Consider the following 27,990-nt stretch of genomic DNA (forward strand, 5'->3'; position numbering starts at 1 on the left):
GTGCGGCGGTGTAGAGTCTGACACCTGGTAGGTAGGATGCCGCCTCGTCCAGTTCGCATTCCCCTGCACCTATTCACTCCCCATGAAAGCACACAAGAATAAAAAAAGGTATACACAGCGGCTGCACGTCCTCCCACTGAAAGTGCACCTCTCTAACATCCGAGGTCTGCACTCCAATCTCGAATCTGTCCACCACCACCTAGAAACAGAAAAACCGCAGCTGCTGTTCCTCACTGAGACGCAGATCAGATGTCCGGCTGACACGGCGTACCTCAGCTACCCCGGGTATTCTCTGGAGCACAGGTTCATACCTCGTGCCGGAGTCTGTGTGTACGTCCGTGATGACATTTGCATCAAACGTCTTAAGCACCTTGAGACATCCAGTTACTCCATCCTATGGGTTCTGGTGGACACAGGACAGGAGAAAATCCTGTATGCCTGTGTCTACCGTTCGCACAGTGGAGACGTGGAGACAACTCAGTTATGTGACCATCTTACCCTAACGGCGGATAAGGCTCGAGAGCGTTACCCTTCGGCACAGTTAGTCATCCTGGGGGACTTCAACGCCCACCACCAGGAGTGGCTGTTCCCATACCAGGTGACCGACCATGCTGGGAGAGAAGTGCGTAAACTAGCCTTGACGCTGGACCTCACCCAGCTTGTAAATTGTGCTACCAGGGTACCAGACGTAGACTCTCATACCGCCAACTGCTTAGACCTATTTTTAACAACTGATCCAGACAGGTACTCAATAACAGTTTCTGCACCACTGGGTACTTCTGACCACTGTCTGGTAAAATCAATATCCGTCTGTTCCCCACCCGAAGAATCCCCATGTGGCCCAAGACGGGTGTGGCGATATAAGGCAGCGGATTGGGATGAGATGCGTCACTTTTTCTCGTCCTATCCTTGGCGAGAGGTATGCTTTTCTTCTGATGATCCGTCCAGCTGCGCTGAAGCCATTACCGCGGTTATACGCCAGGGTATGGAATATTTTATACCATACTCTGACGTAGCGACGAATGGAAAAGCTCGCCCATGGTTTGATGCGGAATGCTATCGTGCAGAAGCCAAAAAGCGGTCGGCATACACTGCATGGGCTGAAGCTCGAGCGCGCAAGTCTCCAAATTCTCGGAATTTGAAGAAAGCTTTTAACCAAGCCGCCAAGGCATGTAAAAGGACGTTACGCAGGACTAGATTCAACCATATCAGCCGCATTGGGGCCAAACTAGCTTCTTACCCTTCTGGGAGCAAAGCGTTTTGGTCCCTGGCAAAAGCCGTTGAATCTAACTTTTGTCGGCCGTCACTTCCACCATTGCTGAGGACTGATGGATCACTGGCCCACTCTGCGAAAGAGAAAGCGGATTTGTTTGCATCTCTTTTTGCTGAGAACTCGCGTCTGGATGTTGCAGGAAAAGCTCCACCAATCTCAACTCGTGCTGACTGCATTATGGCAGAAGTACGCATACGCCAAAAAGAGATCCTTAAAATCCTGCAAACTCTAGACGTGAACAAGGCCAGCGGACCGGATGGTATACCAGCGATAGTCCTGCGTACCTGTGCCCCTGAGTTGTCTCCACCTCTTACACGCCTGTACCGCCTGTTACTTAAGACTGGCAAAGTGCCGAAGTCTTGGAAGCTTGCCAACGTGCAGCCTGTGCCCAAAAAAGGTAGTCGTGCAGACCCTGTCAATTACCGTCCCATCTCGGTCACATCCATACTCTGTAAGACTATGGAACGTGAACTTAACAACAAACTCTTGGCTCACTTGGAAGGTAACGATCTCCTCAGCGACCGGCAGTACGGTTTCCGCCAGCACCGTTCGACTGGGGACCTTCTAGTGTATGCCACACATATTTGGAGTGAGGCCATTGACAAACACGGCGAAGCACTTGCCGTGTCTCTCGATATCTCGAAGGCCTTTGACAGGGTTTGGCACGCGAGCCTTATAAGCAAGCTTCCTTCATATGGTATTCCACCTGGCCTTTGCACTTGGATTTCTGACTTCCTGAGCGAACGTTCAATACGAGTTGTCATTGACGGGTACTCGTCGGACCAAATGGCTATCGACGCTGGTGTTCCTCAGGGATCAGTCTTGTCCGCTACCCTCTTCCTGCTGCATATTAACGATCTGCTCGTCCCCGGTACCTTTGGGTACGCTGACGACTGCACAGTGACGGACAGATACTTTTCGAGTGCAGGGGCTAGTAAGGATGTTATCCAGTCTTGTCGAGAGGATATGGTCAGCCGCTTGAACGTCGCCCTCCAGGCAGTCTCCGAATGGGGCGATGCCAACCTGGTCACGTTCAACGCTACAAAAACACAGGCGTGTGTGTTCTCCTCTAAACGGAGCCCTTTACACCTGGCTCCGACTTTCCGGGATGTTTCTGTGGAAATTACCGACTCCCTACAGCTCCTCGGTGTAGAGCTATCGTCCAATCTGAACTTTGGGCAACACATCGAGTCCAAAGCAAAAACTGCAGCAAAAAAACTAGGTATTCTCTCTAAGGTCAGGCGATACTTCACTCCAGAACAGCTGCTCCAACTATACCAAGCACAAGTTCGGTCTTGTATGGAGTATTGCTGCCATCTTTGGGATGGATCCGCCAAATACCAACTGACAACTTTGGACTCGGTGGAAAAACGAGCTAAGAGACTCATAGGTGACCCTACTCTGACAGACACCAAGTTGCAGAGTCTCGATCATCGGCGTAGGGTAGCTCGTCTGTCGGTGTTCTACAAAATATATTTCGGTGAGTGTGCGAAGGAATTACACGATCTAATTCCCCCAACAACCTTCCGCCATCGGGACACTAGGCGCGGTCGATCGTTCCATCCTTATGTCATCGATATGCCACCTACGCGCACAAAACGCTTTGGCTCTACTTTCCTGATGCGCACAGCTAAGGAATGGAACTCGTTGCCCGCGTCTGTGTTTCCCGAACGATACAATCTGGGTGCCTTCAAGGCCAGAGTGAATAGGCTGTTATTAGGCAGGCATGCTCCACCTTCGACCGCATCGTCACTTAACATCAGGTGAGATTGTGGTCAAATGCCTGCCTATTTGTCGTAAAAAAAAAAAAAAAAAGTTTAAATTCGTGATAGCGTTTTATACCGGGTCGACAGCTCGCGTTACATTGCCCTCATTTATTTTCCTAATTGGAATGGTTTTAGAAGCGTTATAAAAATATATAATTAATCACGTTAACTATAATGTTTAAACACGATTGGTCCACGGACAAATCCACGTCAATATGCCTCATGCGGTAGTAGCGTTGACAAGACACACTAACACCTGTGTCCACTATACTGACGACGGTGATGACGCAATCGGTAGACTCGGTAGGCTCGCTCGAGCGTTGGGTGCCTCGACGAAGACTATCTTAGAGCACAACCTAAAAAGAACGATCACAAGCGTGATATGTCGCTGGCAAGGGCTCTGTTCAAGATGCTAGGGGCAGGCGTGGCTCATGATATAGAAATAAGGAAGTGGATATATAGATATATAATTTCTTATTATTTCCTTTTGATTTATTAAATAATTACCAATAGCAATTATTTTTGCATGTTGATATTCTTTTTTAAATTTTAGTTAACTATTTATTATTGAACTTCTTATCATTGAATTTATTATTATTGAATTCTAGCTATGTTTGATTATTAGTATTATCTTAACTTTATTTACTTTTTTATATACATTTGATTAATGACCTTTTTAAATGAATTTTATTGTTAACAAGTAGGATCTTTACTTTTAATTTTTATGTGAAGTAATTTTAATTATACTTGCTTCATGACATTAATATATTGTGGAATGTTGTGTACCCCGTAATGGGATACATATTAGATAATAATGTAATAGTGAATCATATATAATGTTTTATATGTATTCTGTGGATGTACCTATAAAATAAAATAAAATAAATATACAGATAAATAAATAACTATGTAGTGAAATTTAAGTAAATAATAGAAATAGATAAATATAAATAATAACTATATATAAAATATATATCTAAGAAAAATAAAAAGAAAAAAATATCCCTTACTAACAGTAACATAGGTTAAGTGTACATTGTAAGTAGAACATCAGTGTACATATATGGTAACTAGCAAATAAGTGTAAATATAGACATAGATAAGAAAAATAATAATGTTCAGAAATTAGAAAGCAATTATGTGTATACTTCTCCATAAACAGTATTTAGTAAGGAAAAAAAAATCGTCAGCGTCGGACCACGTCCTAGTGTTACTAGGCAGTCACAGGACTGTCGGTCTGAAGTAATAAAGAGAAATCGCCTGTAGTATTATTATAATGCATGCATGATTAACAAAAGGCATCGGCATTTTGAGCCCATGGATCAAAAAAAAAAAAAACGATTGGTAAAATAATTGGATTGGATGATTGGATCAATAATAAAAATTCTTATTTGCGTTTTAAGAAACGTTTGACGACGCGTTGGAAAAGCAGTCTCAGCAGTGGCTGTTGCGCTAACAATTGCGATTTCGATCCCCTTACAATATAAAGGTTTGAACTTGTATATTATATATTTGTACTAGATGTGCCCCGCGGTTCCACTCCAGTTAATTTAAGAAAAAAGAGGTACTAAAATATATAGCCTATAGCCGTCCTCGATAAAAGGGCTATCTAACACTGAAATAATTTTTCAAATAGGACCGGTAGTTCCTGAGATTATCGCAAAAAAAACTTCAGCTTTATAAGAAATACAATAAAGAAAATAGACTAAATTATTACTATATAAAAAATATTATAAAGAGTTGCACAATTGTGAGTGATAAAAATACCTTTGAATCAACAGTGTAAATATACTTATACCATGCGGGTTGAATTCTTTGCACATATTTGAATATGATTCTATGCGGGTTCCTATTACTTTATATGTGCAACAGGTGTTCACTCAACTGGAAGCGATTATTATTTTAATATTAACTATGTATATATAAATACATAATTTATTTATTTTTTTATTTACTTATAATGGATGGTACACAGCACAGAAAAAATTATAAAACAAACTAGAATGAAATATAATCAAAAAGGCCAATTACGACCATCCATCCGTTATTAAATTCCATATTTAAAGTAACAAACGTGAAAAAATAAAATAAAAGGAAAAACACAAGAAAAAACAAACTTGTTCTCATATTAAACCTATAAATACCCTTATAATGATATTATATCTTTTTGGATTTTATCTTTGTTTTTGGTTGCAGAAAACCGGGTTCTTATTGTAATGATGCCGTTATCTTAAGGATGATTTATCGGAGATATATGTTTTACTCGTCGTTGATGACGCTATTTGACAGCTGATAATATCCAACATATTAAAGTTTTTGGTGTATTATTCTTTTTCACTATTAAATTCCACTGTATTTATGAGTCATTTCTTTTCGCAAGAATGAATCTAACAATTGTAGTTTATTGAGGTGAAACAGGTCCTAATGGCCTATTTACCTCTTCCTGTCAAAGTCTAGTCTTATGTCCGTGGTGTCTTATTTCTTGGCGATGTCAAATCACTGGTGTCTCCTCCACGCCGTTCTGGTAATCACTATCAATGCATGCGTTGGCCTGGCCTGCCCGGCGGCGACAGTACGAGCTCTCGAGGTAGGGGATACCCTGTCGAGGTAGGGGGTGTCTAGTGGTCTCGCATGAAGCAGGCCAACCCTGTAGAGGTTTGTGCAAGCGCTTTGGTCCACGCGCGTACTCCTCCACGGTGGACTTCTCGGTGTCTTTATGTATGACGTCGTTTCTGACGTATCTCGGAGATCCCATTATCAAACTCGGACATCAGTTCTGCTAAATCTACAACCTTCTAGCCTGGCTGTATCCTTCTAGCCTGGCGATTCTCTATTTTTATTCTTCTAGTATGACTCATAATCGTTGTACGGTCGACTGTTAAATAAGCAACTTAAGGGCGTGGAGGCGTGCACTTTTAGATTTTCCAAATGTGCACGCCTCCACGCCCAATTTTGAAATTATATAACTGTAACATGTAGCAAAAAGGGCTTTATTAAATGTTCTTTAAAACAATACGTTTGACGTGTACGAATACTTCAATTTGGAAGTTTTTTTTTAAGCTAAATACGTCTAAATATAATGAAGATAAAAACGACGTATGAGGACCTTGACGCTGTAACGACCAAAATAATTAGGCGCAGTTAATCGCTGTCAGTTCCTAAGCGGTTTTTGTTACGTATTCAAGTTTTTCTTTGACGAATAAGTAATAAATTTGCTAGGTTTGAACATGGGCAACGATAGCCATGTGTAGCCATTTAACATCAGATGGTATTGTCTGGTCGTTTGTCCCCTTGTTACAAAAAGGTCTTTAAGAATTTTAATAATGAAATGACGAGAAGTTTTTAGCTGTCGCAGCATTGTTACGTTGCTGGAGCTTTGCATACTTGTGATGTCCATAACCAACGGTATTCGCTTACTTACAGGTCCACGCGATGGTTTTTGTGTCACCATAGAGGTAGAAATAAATGTATTTATACTTACATCTGATTTTGCGAACGAAGTTCCTTATGGGGGGCGTTTTTTTCCGGCTAGGAAACCCTAGCCGGCAAAAAACATACGTAACATTAAGTAAAAGCGTAAGATTCTTTTGTATTATCATGTATGATGGCTATACAGTGTCTAATATATAGACTAGTGATGACTGTTATTATTATTGGAGTTTGCTATTATTATTATATCATTCGATAGTAATAATTATATATTTTTTATAAGTATAAATATTTGTAAATAAAACAAAGGTGTTAAGATAATTTAGTGAAGTAGTTTTTTTTTATCGATAAAAAAATCATAATAAAAAATGTGTACCCTGATAATTATTTTCGTCATACCTCGAATAGAACTTGAAATTAATATTTTATAATGAGGAGCTTCGTTGCTATCTCGTGTCCCACGACACCACACGGTTTTATTTTTATTAATTGAGTTATACAAATCTTGTCATTTTATTGTTAAATTTTGTTATACAATCTTGAACCTTAAGTAGGTATTTAAAATTTTTGTGAAATTCCAAATAAACATACTCATTTTGATAGTAAAATAATTTACGTACGAGTGAGTATATAAGTGACATTGCAAGAACAGAAATTGTTCACTAAGCATTTTATTGCATAATGAGGTCGCAGCTCTCCGCTGCTGTGTCATTTTTGTTCATCATGTCTTACAACTGTTTTTATTGAAATATTGTTCGTAAATATCTCGAAAAATAACACTCACATAGGTTTTTATTTTTTACTGTATTTGTGCTCTCATTGCTTACTTCCATTGTTTTCTCATTGGTTATTTTTTTAATTTTTTATTGTATTTGTGATCTCATTGTGTCAATAGTGTCTGTAAGCAGTGTATGTGTCTCAAATAAATGTCTTTCATTCTTTATTTTGTGTTTAAGTTATTTAATATGAAATTTTATATCAAATAAATTAAACGCTTAATATTAAAATCACTTTTACTCTTACCAGGAATCGAACCGCAAATACCGCACACTCTCACTGAGGGCGTGAACTCTGTTGATGTTTAATATCGAGTGACTCGTGATGATAGATTGGCTTCATTACATACTAGTTGTGTATCGCGGTTTTACTCGTCTTTAGTGGTATATCGTCTATTATATATAAATACTAATTAATATTTGAGGTTTTCTAGTGATTACTCATAAGATATTCGAATATTTTTTACCCGACTACGGCAAAGCCAAAAAAAGGGAAGAACAACGAAGAACACTTTAGTTTAAAATGACGATATATATTATTCGTATCGTCTGTATTTCCGAGTAACACGTGGTTCAATAAGTCCCGAGACTAAGTACTAAAAAAAGGTCTTTTTTATAAAATTAATTTTTATTCATCAACATAGTCTCCTCCAAGAGCGATACAGTCCCTCCAACGCTTTTCTAACTTTTCTATCCCATGTGCGTAGAACGATGTGTCTTTGGCTTCAAAATAAGCCTCCGTTGCTGCGATAACTTCACTATTTGAGTCAAATTTCTTACCCTGAAGCATTTTTTTCAGGTCTGCAAACAGCCAGTAATCGCTGGGGGCCAAGTCTGGCGAATAAGGGGGATGAGGAAGCAATTCGAAGCCCAATTCGTTAATTTTGGCTATCGTTCTCACGGACTTGTGACAAGGCGCGTTGTCCTGGTGAAACACCACTTTCTTTTTGTTCATGTGAGGCCGTTTATCCGCAATTTCGTACTTCAATCGCTCCAATAAGCACATGTAATAGTCACTATTTATATTTTGCCCCTTTTCAAGGTAGTCGATGAAAAGTATTTCATGCGCATCCCAAAATTTAGACGCCATAACCTTACCGGCCGATTTCTGAGTCTTTGGACGCTTCGGGCGGCTTTCACCAGCCGCTCTCCACTCCGCTGCCTGCCGATTGGATTCCGGAGTGAAATGGTATATCCAGGTTTCTTCCATTGTTACATACCGACGTAAAAAATCCTTTTTATTATGATTCATCAGCGCCAAACATCGCTCTGAATCATTGATACGTTGTTCCTTTTGATTAGTTGTAAGCAAACGCGGCACCCACTAAGAAAAAAGCTTTTTCATGGCCAAATTTTTATGTAAAATAGTGAAAACACTACCAGCTGAAATCTTCACTATCTCGGCTATCTCTCGCACTTTTACCTTCCGATCTTCCAATACGATTTTGAGGACTTGGTTAATATTTTGTTGAGTCACTGCTTCATTTGGACGACCTGAGCGTTCCCCATCATTGGTGTCCATGCGACCGCGTTTGAAGTCGGCATACCACCGACAAATGGTTGCTTTAGAGGGAGCTGATCCTGCATAACATTTTATAAGCCATTGCTGTGCTTCAACGGTATTTTTTCCCATTAAAAAACAATGTTTTATCAACACGCGAAACTCGTTTTTTTCTATTGTATCGAAATTACAATCGTAGCGTCACTTAAATGTTTCAAAATCAATAATTTTATTGTTCCATTTTTAAAAATTTGACACATATTCTTGTATTGATAGCCAGTACTTTTTAAAAATCAAAAGAGTTTTTAATATATGCGCCATTTCCAGGTTAGTCTCGGGACTTATTGAACGATCTAGTATATTCAACCCGAATATGTTTACAGCACGAGTGAACAGGCTTCTTCTGGGCGAGCTCGCTCCATCTTCGCCTCGTCTTTGCTCTAGAACTAGACTGGAGTCAAGAGTAAGATCATAATATAATTAAAAAAAAAAAAGAAAAAAAAATCGATAAAAAATATCGAAAGTGCATATGAAGCCTTCTTGAATAAATATATTTTTGATTGGACTGACATAAAGTTTCATATCTATGGAATATCTGCCACAACAACAAAAGCATATAATATATGACATCGCTGTTGTTATCGACACAACCTGAATTCGACAAGACGAGAGACGAGTTACGAGAATTTCGAAGTATCCTGCTGGGCATCTTTGAACTGGCGTCAGACCTAAAATTAGCTTTGTATTATTCTTTTTATTTTTAACCGACCTCAAAAAAGGAGGAGGTTACTCAATTCGACCGTATATATATATATATATTTAATGTATGTTCGGGGATAACTTCGTCGTTTATGAACCGATTTTGATAATTCTTTTTTTGTTGGAAAGGAGATATCCCCGGTGTGGTACCATGATAAAGAAACCAGGATCTGAGGATGGGAGAGAAATCGAGGGAAACTTTTTACTGGGTGTAGCGATTTAATTGATTTTTTATTTAATCGAAAGCCGATTTGTATCATGTGGTCAAATTTAAATTTCATCGAGATCTCATTACAACTTTTGGAGTAATCTTTAATAACGCGTATTCACTTGACTATTTTTTTGTCTACCTACGTTGTATTACTTGTCGATATAATTGAAGTCGGTTTTTTTTTTTCATTTGCCTGCAAACACAATTATCAAAGTATTAACTTCTTTTATCAATCACTAGTGATACAAACATTCTTTGCTTGGATATAGGATATATAACTTCGCGAACGAGAGGCATTTTTTATTTAACTAGGTCTCTAGGTTGGCTAACAAGCGTACGACTCGCGTTATGTTAAGCGATTACCGTAGCTTATAGACGCCTGCAACGCCAGAAGCATCGCAAGCGCATTGCCGCCCCTTCCCCCAAACCCTCCGAGGAGTTCTTGTCATCTCATTCACCGCAGCAAAACAACACTGCTTAAAAGCAGTATTATTTAGCTGTGGTCTTCTGTAAGGTCGAGGTACCCCAGTCGGACTGCTCCAGATTTGAGCAGGATATTTCCTGCTGTACCTCAGTTAACAGTTTGTGCTCTGTGTTGTGTTTGTAACGCATAAACTATGAATATATAATGCTACGTTATTACTGAGTGAATGAGGAGGCGAATGCTAGCGCGACCCCATCTCGCCCAGGCGGACGACTGCTCACACGTGGTGGTTTTTAGTCAATAGGAGTCTGACATAACCCTCTCTCCACGCTGGAGGGTATCCATGATGGATTTTACCCACGTTAAAAAAAATTACTGAGTCACATAGGCTATATTTTTACAGAAGAAATTATAATAGTCAGTACATAACAGTATTGCGGTGGATTAAGCTTCGACCCTACTCCTACATGGAGAAAGAGTCATGTGCCCAGCAGCGGAATGTTACAGGCTGAATCATTATCCAACAATGCAAATGAAGTTGCAGCTATATTTATTGCCGAATATTTTTAACTTTTAAATCCGACCGAAATTCTTGCGCGAATTGAAGAAATATTATATAATGCTGTTTTTCGTCTCTGTCGATTGCAAACCTTGACCCTGATTATTACGACTCGACACGGTACGGATACTGACGATGCATAACATTACATACACATCAACAAATTCAAAACCTCTTCTTATGAGATCTCATTACAACTTTTGGAGTAATCTTTAATAACGCGTAGTTACTTGACTATTTTTTCGTCTATTTACGTTGTATTACTTGTCGATGTAATTAAAGTCGGTTTTTATTGATACAATTATTATTTGGTTGTATTTCTACATTATCATTTGTCACCAGTCAGGATTAATATCAATGTAAAAGAGGTTCAAAATGGTGTTTTGGAAAAAAATTCCTTACTAAAATCGTAGAAGATATAAAAATTGAATAAGGAAAATTGGCCATTCAAATCTATTTAAAAACCCATATAATAATTACAATGTTTAAGGAAAACGTACTAATTTTTGATGATTTCTACTGTCATGATTTTTTCTCATACCATACAGTAATAACATACAAAACTAACGTTAACCTTATTTGGTTTACAAAAAAAAAAAAAACAAACAAAAAATAAAATTTAATTAATGTAATAACTATTCAAGAATACTTTTTTTCTAATATAATCATTGCAAGGACCTGGCCGGTAAGAAATACAAAAAATGTATCAGTAAAATTTTATTCTTAATTTTTAAGGATAGATCACGCTTGACCCAAAAACTAAGTTAGTACAGGTTTATAAAAAACAAAACCCAATCGTTGCTACTATAATCTAATATATCAGATATTTTTTCCGCATATCTTGGACCTTGGGATTTCCATACATTGTCGCACATAAATACTTTGTATAAATTAGCGTTTAAGATAATATTGATATTTTGATGACAGATGTCGAACTAATCCTGCGCACTAACACTTCAGCGCGCAGTTCAGTGACCTTAAAGATAAAAATCTTACTAAATTCAAAATGAATAAAAATGCAAAATATTGTAGATAATTTTAATAATAATTTGTCTTTCACATTGTATTCAAATATTGTTATTAATTTTTAACTTAAGTCAGTTTTCTGTATGTTTGCCGTTGCGCCCTTGAGTTAAGCTTAGATATTATATTAAGCATACAATACAATCTAATATATAAAATTCTCGTGTGAATTCTTCGTCTTCAAAGTTTGTAGTTAAACTCCTCCGAAACGGCTTGACCGATACCGGTAATACAAATCCTAAGTTCAAATAATCTCACAAGCACAATTTTCCTTGTCGTAACAGTAATAATTTGTTATAGAAATAGCTATCGACTTAGATATGTTTTATTTATTTTGTCCATATTTCAAATGGTTTAAGCTTTATGACATAAATATTAGGAAGTTTCGTAATTCGGTATATACATGCGAAATATTTGCTCTAACATCTTAAAATATTTGCATTCGATGTCCCGAGCGTTACCTAAATAGAAATACATACACCGGGCATTTGATACAATTAGGAAGTCTGTTTGTGAATTTAAATGTTTGTGAGTTTTGAGTTCTTTGTACGCTAGTGTACTATTATTTATCTTATTGTTTAATTGTTATTTTAATTGAATTACAACTTTTTTGGAGTTTTCCTAACTGAATATGTTCTTTGTTAACCGACTTCCAAAAAAGGAGGAGGTTCTCAATTCGACTGTATTTTACATCAGAACTTTTGACCGGGTGGACCGATTTCGACAATTTTTTTAATCGAAAGGTGGTGTGTGTCAATTGGTCCCATTTAAATTTATTTCAGATCTAACAACTACTTTTCGAGTAATATCTAATAATGCGTTTTTACTTGACGCGTTTTTCGTCGACCTACGTTGTATTATACCACATAACTTTTTACTGGATGTACCGATTTTGATATTTATTTTTTTTTATGTCACTAGGTCGGCAAACAAGCGTACGGCTCACCTGATGGTAAGCGATTACCGTAGCTTATAGACGCCTGCAACACCAGAAGCATCGCAAGCGCGTTGCCGACCCAATCCCCAATCCCCCCAGGAGCTCTGGTCACCTTACTCACCAACAGGAACACAATACTGCTTGAAAACAGTATTATTTTGCTGTGATCTTCTGTAAGGTCGCGGTACTACCCCAGTCGGGCTGCTCCATATTTTGAGCAGGAAATTCCTGCTGTGCCCTACCTCAGTTTTTTTTTTGTTGGAAAGGAGATATCCCTAGTTTTGTTTTTGGAAACCAGGATTTGATGATAGGATCCCAGAGAAATCGAGGGAAACTCTCGAAAATCCGCATAACTTTTTACTGGGTGTACCGATTTTGATGATTTTTAATTTACTCGAAAGCCGGTGTTTATCGTGTGGTCACATTTAAATTTCGTCGAGATCTGTTTACAACTTTTGGAGTAATCTTTGATAATGCGTATTTACTTGACTATTTTTTCGTCGATCTACGTTGTATTACTTGTCGATATAATTGAAGTCGGTTTTTTCTCGTTTGCCAGCAAACACAATTATGCTAATATCTTTCATATCGATTAATATATGTCAATGGTGAAACGGATACGTCTTCGTGTTTTGCGTAATGCGCAGGTCGAGGTGAAGTATGTGTAAAATGCAGCTTTCTTATAGAATTATCACGAGAATTTCACATATACGCCTCCATGGTGGTAACCTTCAAATACAAATTTGAACAGTTGCTGGCCAGCTGACATCAGCTCGCAATATTTACTATTAATATAAAGTTGGTACATATTTTATTAAGTCGGCAAACAATCGTACGGCTCACCTGATGGTTAGCGATTACCGTACCCTATAGAGTCTGCAACACCAGAAGTATCTCAAGCGCATTGCCGACCCTAATCTCAATCCCCTCAGAAGCTCTGGCCACCTTCATTACCACAGGAACACAACACTGCTTGAAAACAGTATTATTTAGCTGTGATCTTCTGTAAGGTCGAGGTACTTCCCCAAGCGGAATGCTAGATATTATGAGCAGGATATTTATTTATTTATTTTTATTTTATGCTTTATTGTACACCACAAATACATTACAAACAAAGCATTAAAAAGTTACCGACTGTAAAGTACAATGGGCGGACTTTAGTTAGCCATTTCTTCCAGACAACCCAGGCACAAAAAGGAAACTTATTAAATATGATATGTGATCCGTCAGAGGACATGGAACGTTACTCGATTTTGCTATTTATATTTCAATACAGTTGCTCAAAAAGTGGCGTATTGCAGGGACGTGTTCGGGATGTGGGCTATTACATACTCGTGCTTTTTTTTACCTTTCCCGAACCCGTGCGTTCTTTTTCCCAACTGTCAAAATAATGTCTGTTAAAAAGAAAAACCAACCATGAAGTTTTTACTAAAAAAATTCATAGAAGTTTTTATGATTCATGCAAATATGTATATTTCTAAAAAGAAACTACTAATTTGTTTCAATATCAGATTTAATGATTTGATTGAATGAGTTTGGTTAGGTTCCATTTCATTTCATCTCATTTAATTTCATTTTCATTTCATATCAATAAAAAACTTCTACTGAAGACTTGGCTGTATGGGCATAGTTCCCTTTGCCTACCAGAATGGATGAAGAAAAAAAACTGCTTATATTCTACGGTTGGCGCCATTTTTCAGAAAATTTCTTTGCGAGTTTAGTTGTTTGTTGCACAAAATGAGTAATTTCGACCCCAGTTTTTTTGAAAAAGTTTATTGTGTTTTTATTATTTTTAGATATTGCTTCATTTTTTGGCAATTGTACTAAAAATAGTCGTTCAGTACACGTGCGGAACCGTCAGCCGAACCGACAACCTTTCCACACTTGTAATGAAATATACTATTTCTACTAGCTGACCCCGCAAACGTTGTTTTGCCATATGTATGGCAAAACAACGTTTACGGGGTATTTTATTAACCTTCTCAATCCCCCCCCCCGCCCTTATAACTTAGGGGTATGAAAAATAGATGTTGGCCGATTCTCAGACCTACCCGATATGCACACAAAATTTCATAATATTTCATTAACCCTCTTAAGGGGGGGGGGGGGGGGGCTTATAACTTCGGGGTATGAAAAATAGATGTTGTTCGATTCTCAGACCTACCCAATATGCACACAAAATTTCATGAGAATCGGTCAAGCCGTTTTGGAGGAGTTTAACAACAAACAACGCGACAAGAGAATTTTATATATTAGATTAATTTTATTATATAAGTTTGTTTGTCATTACTGGTTCGAACTGAACAATTATTTTGTTTTGAATAGTCTATTTCCCGAAGAAGGCTATAAATTAGATAACAACGCAGGAGAAACTGCAAGACACAGCTAGTATTATATACTTTTAAATTTGACGCATCAACGTGTTTTTAGAAACTGCTTGAGAGAATACTTGCCTTGGGTTCGATCCTTGCGCATGGTAAATATTTGTATAAGCCATACAGATGTTTGATGATCTGGGCTTTTCTGATTGTTAGTTGTGTTTGTTTCCCGATCCCGAAGGGAAAATGTTACTGAGGGGCGTTGTGTGAGAGGATTTTTAGTATTTGCTTATTTTCTGTTAATAAGTAACTACCATCATTGGTACAATATCTTAGTTATTCAACTTGTTTTGAGAATGTTAATAAAATACGTACATAATTATAATATGATTCCGATAGAACAGCATGTAAATATCGTAAATGCAATTATTAATATTACTTAGACCGTAACTAAAACAAAAAAAAAACAGTTTCAATTACAAGAAAATTTTAATTATAATCATATAATATTTCTACCTTACTAAAATATCATTATTAAAATGTGATAACTTGTTGACTGCATTGTAAATCAGTGTAGACACGTCATGCGTGGCCGACGTCTGCCGCGCTACTAACGCAGTAACGTAATAATCAAAGCATTGTATTTTCAATCACACGCACATTAAAAGGCCTTCTACACGGTCGGGATCGACCGCCCAACATCGTGTCCTTGGTCGGGTTGATATAAAAATGGACAGTGTGGAAAACGGTTGACCCGACCAATATTTGGTTGATGTCAACGGCCTTGGTCGCGAGCGCATCTCTCGCGACAGGCTACGTTCGTGGTCGGTCCCGACCATGTCCCGACCGTGTGGAACGCTGTCGGCCGACGCGAGCGCTTCAGTTTGCGTTTGTCAGTCGTCACGGGTAGCTAGTTTAAGTGTATTAACTATGGTCACGGGCGCATGTCATCACGTATTGCAATGGATTCGCAAAACGAACGCCACGAACGAGAGGTTCTGACCGAATTTATATCTTTATATATTGATTCGCCATGTCTTTGGGACATTGGATCCGATTTATACAAAGAAAAGAACCAAAAAACTTCACTTCACTTTATCATAAAAAAGTTATTGCCAAACCCACCTTCTGTTGCTTTATAATTGTGTTTGCTCGCAAACGAAAAAAAAAAACGACTTTAATTACATCGACGAGTAATACAACGTAGATCGGCGAAAAAATAGTTAAGTAACTACGCGTTATCAATGATTACTCAAAAAGCAGTTATCAGATCTCGATGAAATGTATATGTGACCCCATGATAAATATCAGCTTTCGATTAAATTAAAAATTATCAAAATCGGTACACTCAGTAAAAAGTTATTGCAAATTTTCGAGAGTTTCCCTCGATTTCTCTAGGATTCCATCATCAGATCCTGGTTTCCTTATCATGGCACCAAACTAGGCATATCTCCTTTTCAACAAAAACATAATTATCAAAATCGGTTCATAAACGACGGAGTTATCCCCGGACATACATAATGTATAATATATGTATATAATATATTAAGTAACTACGCGTTATCAATGATTACTCAAAAAGCAGTTATCAGATCTCGATGAAATGTATATGTGACCCCATGATAAATATCAGCTTTCGATTAAATTAAAAATTATCAAAATCGGTACACCCAGTAAAAAGTTATTGCAAATTTTCGAGAGTTTCCCTCGATTTCTCTAGGATTCCATCATCAGATCCTGGTTTCCTTATCATGGTACCAAACTAGGCATATCCCCTTTCCAACAAAAAAAGAATTATAAAAATCGGTACATCCAGTAGAAAGTTATGTGGTATAATAATACAACGTAGGTCGACGAAAAAAGCGTCAAGTAAAAACGAATTATTAGATATAACTCGAAAAGTAGTTGTTAGATCTTAAATAAATTTAAATGGGACCAAATGACACAAACCACCTTTCGATCAAAAGAAAATTTGTCGAAATTGCTCCACCCAGTCAATAGTTCTGAAGTAACATACATAACAAAAAAATACAGTCGAATGGAGAACCTCCTCCTTTTTTGGAAGTCGGTTAAAAATGCAAGGAGCCATCGCTTCAAATACCAGAGAAGAACTAACAAGTTGAGTCAACCACCGACCGTGTAGAATGAATACAAAAATTGGTTGACCCGACCAAGGACACGACGGTCGGCGGTCGATCCCGACCGTGTAGAACGCCTTTAATAAGTCAGCGCGCCCGCTAACAAGTCAAACATCTGTGTAGGAAATCTATTCAAAACGACATCAACGCGAGCGGATTGCTAGTTATTATTTAGTAGGTACTTTGTTACTTATAATTATTAGTCAATTTTTATAACATTGTATTCACTCCTATGCGTAAACAAACAATATTTTTACGAATTCCTTTATTGTTTATATTTTAGGTAAAACCTGTGGCAACTTCTGCGTTGCTAATAATATTTAAAATGTATTTATGATGCAGAAGAACAATAAAGAAGAAAAAGCATAAAGAAGATTATAAAATCATTCTTTAATAAAAAATAAGGATTAATAGTTTAATTATAAGAAATAATATTTTAGTAAATAGATTAATAGTAAATAGATTTTATATTATCATAGCTCATCGTCTTAGGTCGGGACATATTCCATCAAAAAGTTTTGGATTCCTTATGAAAAAAATTGACTCTCACTAATTATGATACATGTGGAACTAAAGAAGATTTATATCACTTGTTGATGGAATGTATCAAATTGCAGACTCAGAGACAAGTATTGTTTAGGAACTTAAAACTTTGTTCGTTCGATGTTGGGGCAGTGCAAAGTATTCTAGCGGATCCCTTATCAGAATCTGCTAGAATGATTTTTGATTTTTATAAATTATCCTTTGTTTGATTTATGTAACTAGATTTTAGTAATTGAGGTATTTTTGTTTAAGTTTTTTGTGCGTGTTCCGATTATTTTGTAAAAGTTATAATGGGACTGGCATGTCCTTGTAGGACAAAAGTCCCTAAAATCAATAAAAGAAAAAAAATAATAATATTTGAAAGATCGAGGGCCTGTTACACCAGTCGCCGTTAAAGCTATCCAACTTATGACAATGTCCTACAGATAAAGTTTATAATAAACTTTTTGTCACCATCTAATTCCAATTTATTCGCAATTGTGACTATATCAAAATCAAAATCAAAAACGACTTTATTCAAATAGGCCCCATGAGCACTTGCGAATCGTTATTTTACAAATTAAAACATTAAAAATGATTCTGCAGAGAAGAAGCGGCAAGAAACTCCGCAGTAATAAAACATAATATAATAAGCAGTTATAAAAGTAGTAGTTTAATTAATTTAGATGAAACGGGCTCTAATGGCCTATTTCGTGGCTAAGCCTATTAGTAACTTATCTGCGAGATAAACCACCCATGCAACAATCCCTTGTATCCTTTTTTTTTATGTCACTAGATCGGCAAACAAGCGAACGGCTCACCTGATGGTAAGCGATTACCGTAGCTTATAGACGCCTGCAACACTAGAAGTATCGCAAGCGCGTTGCCGACCCAATCCCCAATCCCCCAGGAGCTCTGGTCACCTTAGTGATCAACAGGAACACAATACTGCTTGAAATCAGTACTATTTTGCTGTGATCTTCTGTAAGGTCGAGGTACTACCCCAGTCGGGCTGCTCCATATTTTGAGCAGGAAATTCCTGCTGTGCCCTACCTCAGTTAAAACCTTGTATCTAGTCGTTTTTCCGTTATGCACACAACGCCAGACTACTATAATTTTATGCATATAGACACAGTATACATTAAACCAGACGTAATTATTGTCAGACGAGTTGCCGATCATGATCTTACGTAACTCGCACACTTGCCACGAACCATAGCTATATTAAATATTGATACTCAAGACAATTATTTCCGTGATACATGTATTTTTAGTTTTAATGATTTTTTCTATAACTTGATGAATATAATAGTTGTCTTCAAGAAAGAATTCGTTACCTAACGGCCAGTTACATTTCCAATAAGGCATGTTTTAAACTTAACGGTTCGTAAGCAAAACTAACCGTTTTCTGATTATCACACCGGGCATTAGTCTATTATGTGTAAAAAATTTAAAATATACAAGCTATTTTTAAAGCATATTAATAAAAAAAGTTTCTATTATATTTATAATTATTTGCTGTGTGTTTACGGTAGTTAGAACATAGCGAACTCCTCTCTTCCCGTGGATGTCGTAAAAGGCGACTAAGGGATAACACAGTTCCACTACCACCTTGGAACTTAAGAAGCCGACCATCTTTCCAGCCTATTGCAGTCCACTGCTGGACATAGGCCTCCACAAGTTCGCGCCAAAAATGCGTGAACTCATGTGTGTTGCCCATAGTCACCACGCTGGGCAGGCGGGTTGGTGACCGCAGGGCTGGCTTTTTCGCACCTAAGACGCTGCTGCCCATCTTCGGCCTGTTGTTTCAAAGCCAGCGGTTAGATGGTTATCCCGCCATCGGTCGGCTTCTTAAGTTCCAAGGTGGTAGTGGAACTTTGTTATCCCTTAGTCGCCTCTTACGACACCCACGGGAAGAAAGGGGGTGGCTATATTCTTTTTTTTCGTGCCGTAGCCACACAGCAAGAAGCCGACCGATGGCGGGATAACCATCCAACTTCTGGCTTTGAAATACACAGGCTGAAGACGGGCACCAGCGTCTTCGGTGCGACAAAGCCAGCCATGCGGTCACCAACCCGCCTGCCCAACGTGGTGACTATGGCCAAAACACATGAGTTCACGCCATTTTTGGCGCGAACTTGTGGAGGCCTATGTCCAGCAGTGGACTGTATTAGGCTGAAGTGAGTGAGTGATATAATTAACAAAATAAACATCCTCAATTTACGCACACACACACACACACACGCACACACATACACATACAAAACACACGATATACTACACACATAATTTGCTAATACTATGCATTTAAAAACAGGACAAAAACGCTTATTTCCATAGAATATGCAATTTATACATATAACACAAAGTCGGTATTTCATAAACATCTGCAAAGTGCGATGAGAAATATTAACAAAGGGTTTCGCACATTTTCATTAATTTTATAAATAATGGAATTTTGTTAAGATCCAATAAAAACTTACCATAATTCCAAGTTATGTGAGTTTGATTCCCGTCACAGGTCAGGATGTAATATATAGTGATTTATTTATATATGTTTTATTTGTACATCAATTTATTACAAAGATATGTATCTATATTAGTCGACCATTGCCTGCGAAAGGTAGGTTACCATAGGAACAGACAACTACAACTATATAAATGTTAAAAAAAAAACTTTAAAATAAATAAACTTTTAAATAATTCCGTATATAATATATAATTATTTGTCATCAGCGGGAATCGAGCCCGAGTATAAACTATCCGTCAAAACGTACAGAACCCTAAAATTCTAATAAAAAAAATCAATAGAGACCCGGCGCAATCACACGGCAGACATTATGCAAAGGCTTGAGCAACGTTCTGCACAAAGTATGTTACTTCATAAATTCCCATGTGTGCACTGTTATATCAGACTCTAGAGGTCGCTTTGAAAATTCTAACATTAGGCTAATTTTGCGATAATCAAAAATAATATCTATATACTAATACTAGCTGACAGCGCAAACGTTGTTTTGCCCCCCCTTATGACTTAGGGCCTCACCTTAGGGCTATGAAAAATAGATGTTGTTCGATTCTCAGACCTACCCAATATGCTCACAAAATTTCATGAGAATCGGTCAAACCATTTCGGAGGAGTTTAACTACAAACACCGCGACACGAGATTTTTATATATTAGATAATAAAGCGGAAAAGTTTGTTTAAGCGCGTAATCCTCAGGAACTAAACGTTCGTATTGAAAAATTCTTTTTGTCTTGTTACTTGCTTGCAGTAATCCCAGGAAGTACTGTACTAGGTTCGAATGTATTCTTAAAGTACAGTATTGTGCGTTTTATACTCAAATTAATGCGGGTACGAACTAAGCACAGCTAATATAAAATACCATGTATAAACAGATAAATGGGGACGGTTTTCTGCTGTTTTAATCAAAAATCTTTTTGTTTTCATTTTGTGTATAATTATGATAATACTAGCAATACCCGTGCGGTATAATTCGAACTCAATAAGTTAAAAATTTACGTCAATTATGTTGACGTTGTTTCAAAATGAAAGCCGTCATATATATAATTTAATCAATCAAAAAATATAAAAACATAAAATGAGGATTGAAAAAGTTTGTATATCTGTGGATACTCCAGTTTTAATTTTACTATTGAAAATGATTACAACACGGTTATTGACAACGCGACTTGATTAGTTTAACATACAAAATTAACGATTATGAGTATATTCATCATATATATTATTACGCTAAGGTGAAGATGTTTACCTCCCTTTTTAGAGGAAACCTCACAATCAATCCACATAAATTATATATAATTTCATAGATAATTGCTTGCTTTACCAGTATCAATAACTAAAAAAATGTATTATTGCTTTTGTTTTTGTAAATTAATTAATTATTAAAATTATACATATGACGGCTTTAATTATGAAGCAACGTCAACATGACTGACGGTTGGTAAATTTTTTGTTCATTTCAAATCAACTCACGTATAATTTTTTTTTTTTTTAAATTTGGTTGACTATTAATAATTTTAAAACCCAAAGCATATTACAACACAAGTAAGTATCTATACATCTTTGACTAGCCCGTTAGCACAGCTTGTTGTGGCCCTGCTTTCTGCTCCACGAGTTGGGGGTTCGATTACCGTTTGAGTCTGGAGGTAATATTTGTATTTGTGTATTTATAATATATTTACCAAAAAATATATATTTAGGTATGGTAGTCGGCTATTACCTATAACAAGCATTAAGATACTTACCATAGGAACAGACGACCGTGTGTGAATGTTATATTTATTTATACTAGCTGTCCGCGCCACTTCGTCCGCGTGGAATATAGCAAAAAAGTTATTGTTCAATTCGTAGTTATAAAATAAATAAATTTTTAAAAATAAAAGTTACTCCTTATTACATCAGCTATCTGCCAGTGAAAGTTCCGTCAAAATCGGTCCAGCCGTTTCAGAGATTAGCCGGGACAAACAGACAGAATGACAGACAAAAATTGTGAAAAAATGTTATTTTGATATATGTACTGTGTATACATCCATACGCATTAGGTTAGTGCGTTAGATTAGGTTAGCTATAATTATGCATTGTGGTAATGCGATTATTTTAATATTACAAACAGACACTCCAATTTTATTTATTTGTATAGATTATATCTGTATTTAGCAAAGATGTGTGAGTATAATAACTATTGATATTTATGTAACGTGAGAAAACATATACCTAATTTTGATTTAATTCTCAAGTTTTGTACGATTTAGTTATGTCATTATTAACTGTATTATATTGTGTAACAATTTATGTGTGTGTGGGATTACTAGTTGTAGTTACATTTATATGAGATATTTATTATTTTAACAGATTTCCAAAAAAGGAGGAAGTTTTTAATTCGTTTTTTTTTTGTGTATGAGTGGACCGATATTGATGATCTTTGTTTTAATCGAAAGACGGTGCATGTTGTGTCGTGGTCGTAATAATGCGCTGGTACCTATTTACTTGACAACTTTTTCGTCTAAATTACGTTGTTTTACTTGTCGATGTCATTGAAGTCGGTATTTTTACTAAGTAAAATCGTAATTCAGTAACAGTCATTTGTTAGTGACGATACCGTGATTTGGTTGTTAAAAATTTCGTTAGGTACTGATTATTCATTAGTGACTTACTGTTATCCTTCCTTTTGTATGGAATATATATATTACAAGACAATCTTATTATCCCAACAGTGTTTAATAAGTAAAATTATCTATACGAAGTTCAGATATTCAAATATTTTATTTAATAGATGACATAAAATCTTACAAAGTTTATATAACAGTCCAATATTTCTAAATAAAATATCTACTAGGTCAATAATTTTTTTATCAACAAATCATTCAAATTAACTAATAAATACTTTCGTAAAATGCGGGTCAAACAGAGACCGCTTATTTATGTAGTCGGTAAATTCTTAACCTTAAAATTATAAAGATTGAGAAATATTATATGAAAGGAAACAAGAACCGAGTGGTCGGGGCGCTTGCTCTTGCGAATTCAATGTCGGAATAAAACGAAAAAAAAAAAATTCGAAGAGGTTATCTTACTCCTAAAGTAAAGCAAACCCGTCTTTTCGGGTACGCGTATACGGTAAGAATGAGATTAGTATAATTATCTCCTTGTTTTGTCAGTTTTAAAATGATTTAAATAAATAATCATTGCTTAAAAATAATTTAGTATTTAAAAATTAGTTAAAATTAACTTAAAACTTAATATAGCTCAACAATTATAACTTTAAATAATAAATACCATTCTTTTAAAATGAGATGGTTCGTTTTATTCTGACTAAAATTACCCTATATTGCGTATTTTTTATATTTATCCCTATTGAATTTTTATTTGTTTTTATTTGGGCTATCTGGATCCATATAAAAACAGATAAAAAAAAACAATATGATAAACAGAAAAATACACAATAGTTTACAATAACTTCCCATACAAATCATCGTTTTTTACTGGAATTTTTAGCAGGGATTACGTGCTTTTTCTTTGAGTATTCGTGGGATTTTTTAAAAAATAACACATTAATTGTTACCTTTTTATATAAAAATATAAATAACTTATTATATATATTACTTACAATGATAAAACTTCCTTGAAATATCGCCTTATGTATCACTTTACACAACACAATAATATAATAATTCCAAGAGCGAAATTAAATAATTATGACGTTAGTGAGAACTCGCGAGCGTTCACCGCAACGAAAGAGTCTACCTCCCTCTACGAATGTTTCTTTCAAACTGCGGTCTCGGCAGAGAATTAAGTGACAGCAGGGCAGGACAATAACCATCAAAGTGCTCACGCGCAGTTTTGTAATTCAAATTAATTAAACGAATTTTACACCGTATTTCAATTTTTTCACGCTCATCTCTTTGCTCAAGGTTTTCGTTTGAACACAGACGCGGTCACACGTAACCTTTAGTTATTGTATACTCGATAATTAGCAAGAATTTTTTAAAAATAAAATTTAAATAATTTTTTTAACAAAATGTAAATTATTTATTAACATTAAATTCTCACGTAACCAAATATATAATTAGAATCTGATGTGAATGCTCCATGACATCCGTGTACGTCCGCAAAACAATCTGTATTTACAAATAAAACTTAAATCAACTGTAGATGTCCCACTATAAGACACTTTGCAGCCGTGGGACGGTATTAATAAATGATATAATATTTTACTTTGCACTGTACTGCAAAGTTATATATTATATATGTGGATGTTTATAAGAAACAGACTAAAATTGTTATGGAAATTGTATCAATAATGAAGCAACGACGCCACGTTGGCGCAACGGTCACAGCACCGCACATGACAAACATTTGTTTTGGCCATGCAGATGTTTGCCGTGTTCTGGATATTTGTGCAGTCCTTGTAGGTATCTCCAGAGAGAGCACGTCAAGCCGAAGGTTCCGTTTATTATCATGTACACCTGATAGCGATCGATACTCATAGTGGGGAATATATCCGCTAACACGCATTGGACCAGCATGGTGGTCTAAGCCTTCACCTACAAGGGGAAAGAGGCCTATGCCCAGCAGTGGGATACTACAGGCAGAAGCATAAACGTAATGACTATGGCTTACTAAAATTACAAGAAGACAAAATCCTACTAATATTATAAACGCAAAAGTTTGTATGGATGTATGGATGTGTGGATGTGTGGATGTGTGGATGTGTGGATGTGTGGATGTGTGGATGTGTGGATGTGTGGATGTGTGGATGTGTGGATGTGTGGATGTGTGGATGTGTGGATGTGTGGATGTGTGGATGTGTGGATGTGTGGATGTGTGGATGTGTGGATGTGTGGATGTGTGGATGTGTGGATGTGTGGATGTGTGGATGTGTGGATGTGTGGATGTGTGGATGTGTGGATGTGTGGATGTGTGGATGTGTGGATGTGTGGATGTGTGGATGTGTGGATGTGTGGATGTGTGGATGTGTGGATGTGTGGATGTGTGGATGTGTGGATGTGTGGATGTGTGGATGTGTGGATGTGTGGATGTGTGGATGTGTGGATGTGTGGATGTGTGGATGTGTGGATGTGTGGATGTGTGGATGTGTGGATGTGTGGATGTATTGATGTATGGATGTATGGATGTATGGATGTATGGATGTATGGATGTACGAATGTTTGGTTGTATGGAAAACTACCGAATAGATTTTAATGAAAGTTTGCAATAATATGGCTTATACATCAGAATAACACAAAGGCTATAATTTTTAAAGATAGTGTATGAGTTGCCCACAATATAACGATAATTGTCAAGTAAATCGGAAAAAAAAATCTGTTATCTGCGAGCTATTCTGGCGTATGCTGCTAAAACTATAGAGTTTACACGTATATAATGTTTAAGAGAAATGTTTATCTTAATTAGTCCTACAAAAAAGTCCGCGAGAGCATATCTTTTATGAGTAAGCCATTATCTCAAAAACAGTGAACCATAAATAAAATAACAATTGATAATACATATATTTCTAATGCACATTTGGTAGTAACAAATTGATTTTTATGTCGCAGAACCAATTTTGATGAATTTAGATAAATGTTCAGAAGATAATAAGCTACTCGAAATATTTAATAATCCTGTGCAGACGAAGTCGCGGGTACCAGCTAGTACATTATAAGCGGAAGTTGAATTTGCGAATGTCAGTTTTAATAAACATTTCGTCATTTCTATAAGAGAAAGATCTTTAACATCTTTCACACGACTGAAGTAAACCTTCTGCACAATAGACCTGCACTGTGTCTTAGATAAAAGAAACGTAACTATGAGAGAAAGAGAGAAAGGAAATGTGTGCTTACAACTCTCTCTCTTGTTCCGTTCACCTCACCCGATAACACTTTTCGTAACGATCTCGTCACGCATTCAGCAACTTACTCCCCAAGTCAAATGTGCGTAAAGAAGATTTACATCAATAACTAACTGAGGTAGGGCACAGCAGGAATTTCCTGCTCAAAATATGGAGCAGCCCGACTGCGGTAGTACCTCGACCTTACAGAAGATCACAGCTAAATAATACTGTTTTCAAGCAGTATTGTGTTCCTGTTGGTGAGTAAGGTGACCAGAGCTCCTGGGGGGATTGGGGATTGGGTCGGTAACGCGCTTGCGATGCTTCTGGTGTTGCAGGCGTCTATAAGCTACGGTAATCGCTTACCATCAGGTGAGCCGTACGCTTGTTTGCCGACCTACTGACATAAAAAAAAAAAAAAAAAAATACATAGGCACCATCGCTCTGGTGTAGTCGTGCATGTTGCGTGTTGGCGCCTCAACACCGGCGGTTACAGGTTATATTCCCATTAGGCATGGATAAATAAATGAATAAATAAATATCTTATAACTATATATATATAATATATACACACATACGGACGTTTGTTCCTATGGTAAGCAACTTAATGCTTGTGTTTTTGAATGCTTCAAAAAAGAAGGAGGATACTCAATTCGACCGTATATATATAACCCGAGTAGAAATTTTTTCGTGTTCCTTAGCAGGATCGGGTCGGGCATGCCTGATCTGGACCGGATAAGGTATGTAACGCAGAAGATTTGTCTGAACCTGATCAGGATGAGATGAGATTTTCTGATCGGGTCCAGATCAATCATATGCGTTACATACCTTGTCTGGTCCGGTTCGGGTATGCCCGGTTCGGTCCTCTTAAAAAACACGAATGTATATATTTTTTAAAAATGTTACATACATGATCTGGTTGAGTCTAACTTTTTTTTCTAGTCGGTAACTAGTATGGCCATAAATACTGTTACATAAAAACTAATTTTTTTCAACTTATTAATTATTTTGAAATTGGAACACGTATATTATTTTAAAAACTTATTTCGATTTTGCGCCATTTTACATGTTTTTTCGTGTTCTTTATCAAATTACAATATGGAATGGGGTGTTTAAATAAAATAGGATTACAGTGATCGCTTTGCACAAAGTGGGTATGGAGCCGTCGATCATATTCCAGACACTTCAAAAGCTTGGTATCAGCCGTATGTTCGTATATCGTACTATTAACAGATACAGCAACACTTCGTCTGTCGAAGACCAGAAAAGATCGGGGCGGCCGCGTGTTGTTAGAACTACAAAGGCTGTTAATGCTGTTAAAGCCAGAATTCGTCGAAACTCTATTAGGAAGCAAAAAAATCTTTATCGCGAGAAATAAAGATTCCCGCTAGGACTCTGACGTGTATTATAAAACAAGACCTGAAGTTTGGTGCTTATTGGCGATATACAGGATATGCCCTAAATCAATCATTACAATTAAAGGAGTGGATCGAACAAAACGCCTTCTGTCACGATACGCAGGCGAAAGGCACAGAAATCTCCTCCTTACCGATGAAAAACTTTTCATGATTGAAGAACACTACAATAAGCAAAATGATAAAGTGTACGCTCACAGTTCTAAAGAAGCTGCTCAAGTTGTCGGAAAGGTACAAAGTGGTCATCATCCTGCGTCAGTGATGGTTTGGTGGGACGTGTCTTATCAAGGAGTCACAAAACTACATTTTTGTGAAAAAGTAGTGAAAACTTCAGCCAAAGTCTATCAAGATACAGTCTTGGGTCATGTTGTGAAACATCTTAGTAATACACTTTTTAAATATATACCGTGGACTTTCCAGCAGGACTCTGTACCTGTACCTGGAACGTACCTTGGTCACAAGGCACGAACTATCCAAGCCTGGCTTGAAACCAACGTTCCGGACTTTATAAGAGTTGAAGACTGGCCTTCATCTAGCTCAGACCTCAACCCTTTTCAAATTATGGTCAGTTTTAGAGGACATGGCCTGCTCTAA

The 27,990-nt window shown here is 36.9% G+C and overlaps 1 protein-coding gene across 1 annotated transcript; it reads left to right on the top strand.

Annotated features, from left to right (window-relative positions):
• Positions 1–82: 82 nt before the first annotated feature.
• LOC123662806 lies at positions 83–27,990 on the top strand. The gene is made up of 3 exons (XM_045597601.1): positions 83–1,532; positions 27,464–27,627; positions 27,817–27,990. Exons 1-3 carry the CDS (start codon positions 83–85, stop codon positions 27,988–27,990), a joined length of 1,788 nt encoding a protein of 595 aa, XP_045453557.1.

Source organism: Melitaea cinxia, chromosome 19 (assembly GCF_905220565.1).
Source record: "Melitaea cinxia chromosome 19, ilMelCinx1.1, whole genome shotgun sequence".
NCBI classification, from domain to species: Eukaryota; Metazoa; Arthropoda; class Insecta; order Lepidoptera; family Nymphalidae; genus Melitaea; species Melitaea cinxia.

Coding starts and splice junctions, on each gene's coding strand:
- LOC123662806 (XM_045597601.1), top strand. CDS start 83: ATGAAAGCACACAAGAATAAAAAAAGGTATACACAGCGGCTGCACGTC. Junction 1,533..27,463: donor CAAGGCCAGCGGACCGGATG/GTATACCAGCGA, acceptor TTACAATTAAAG/GAGTGGATCGAACAAAACGC. Junction 27,628..27,816: donor CTGCTCAAGTTGTCGGAAAG/GTACAAAGTGGT, acceptor TGGACTTTCCAG/CAGGACTCTGTACCTGTACC.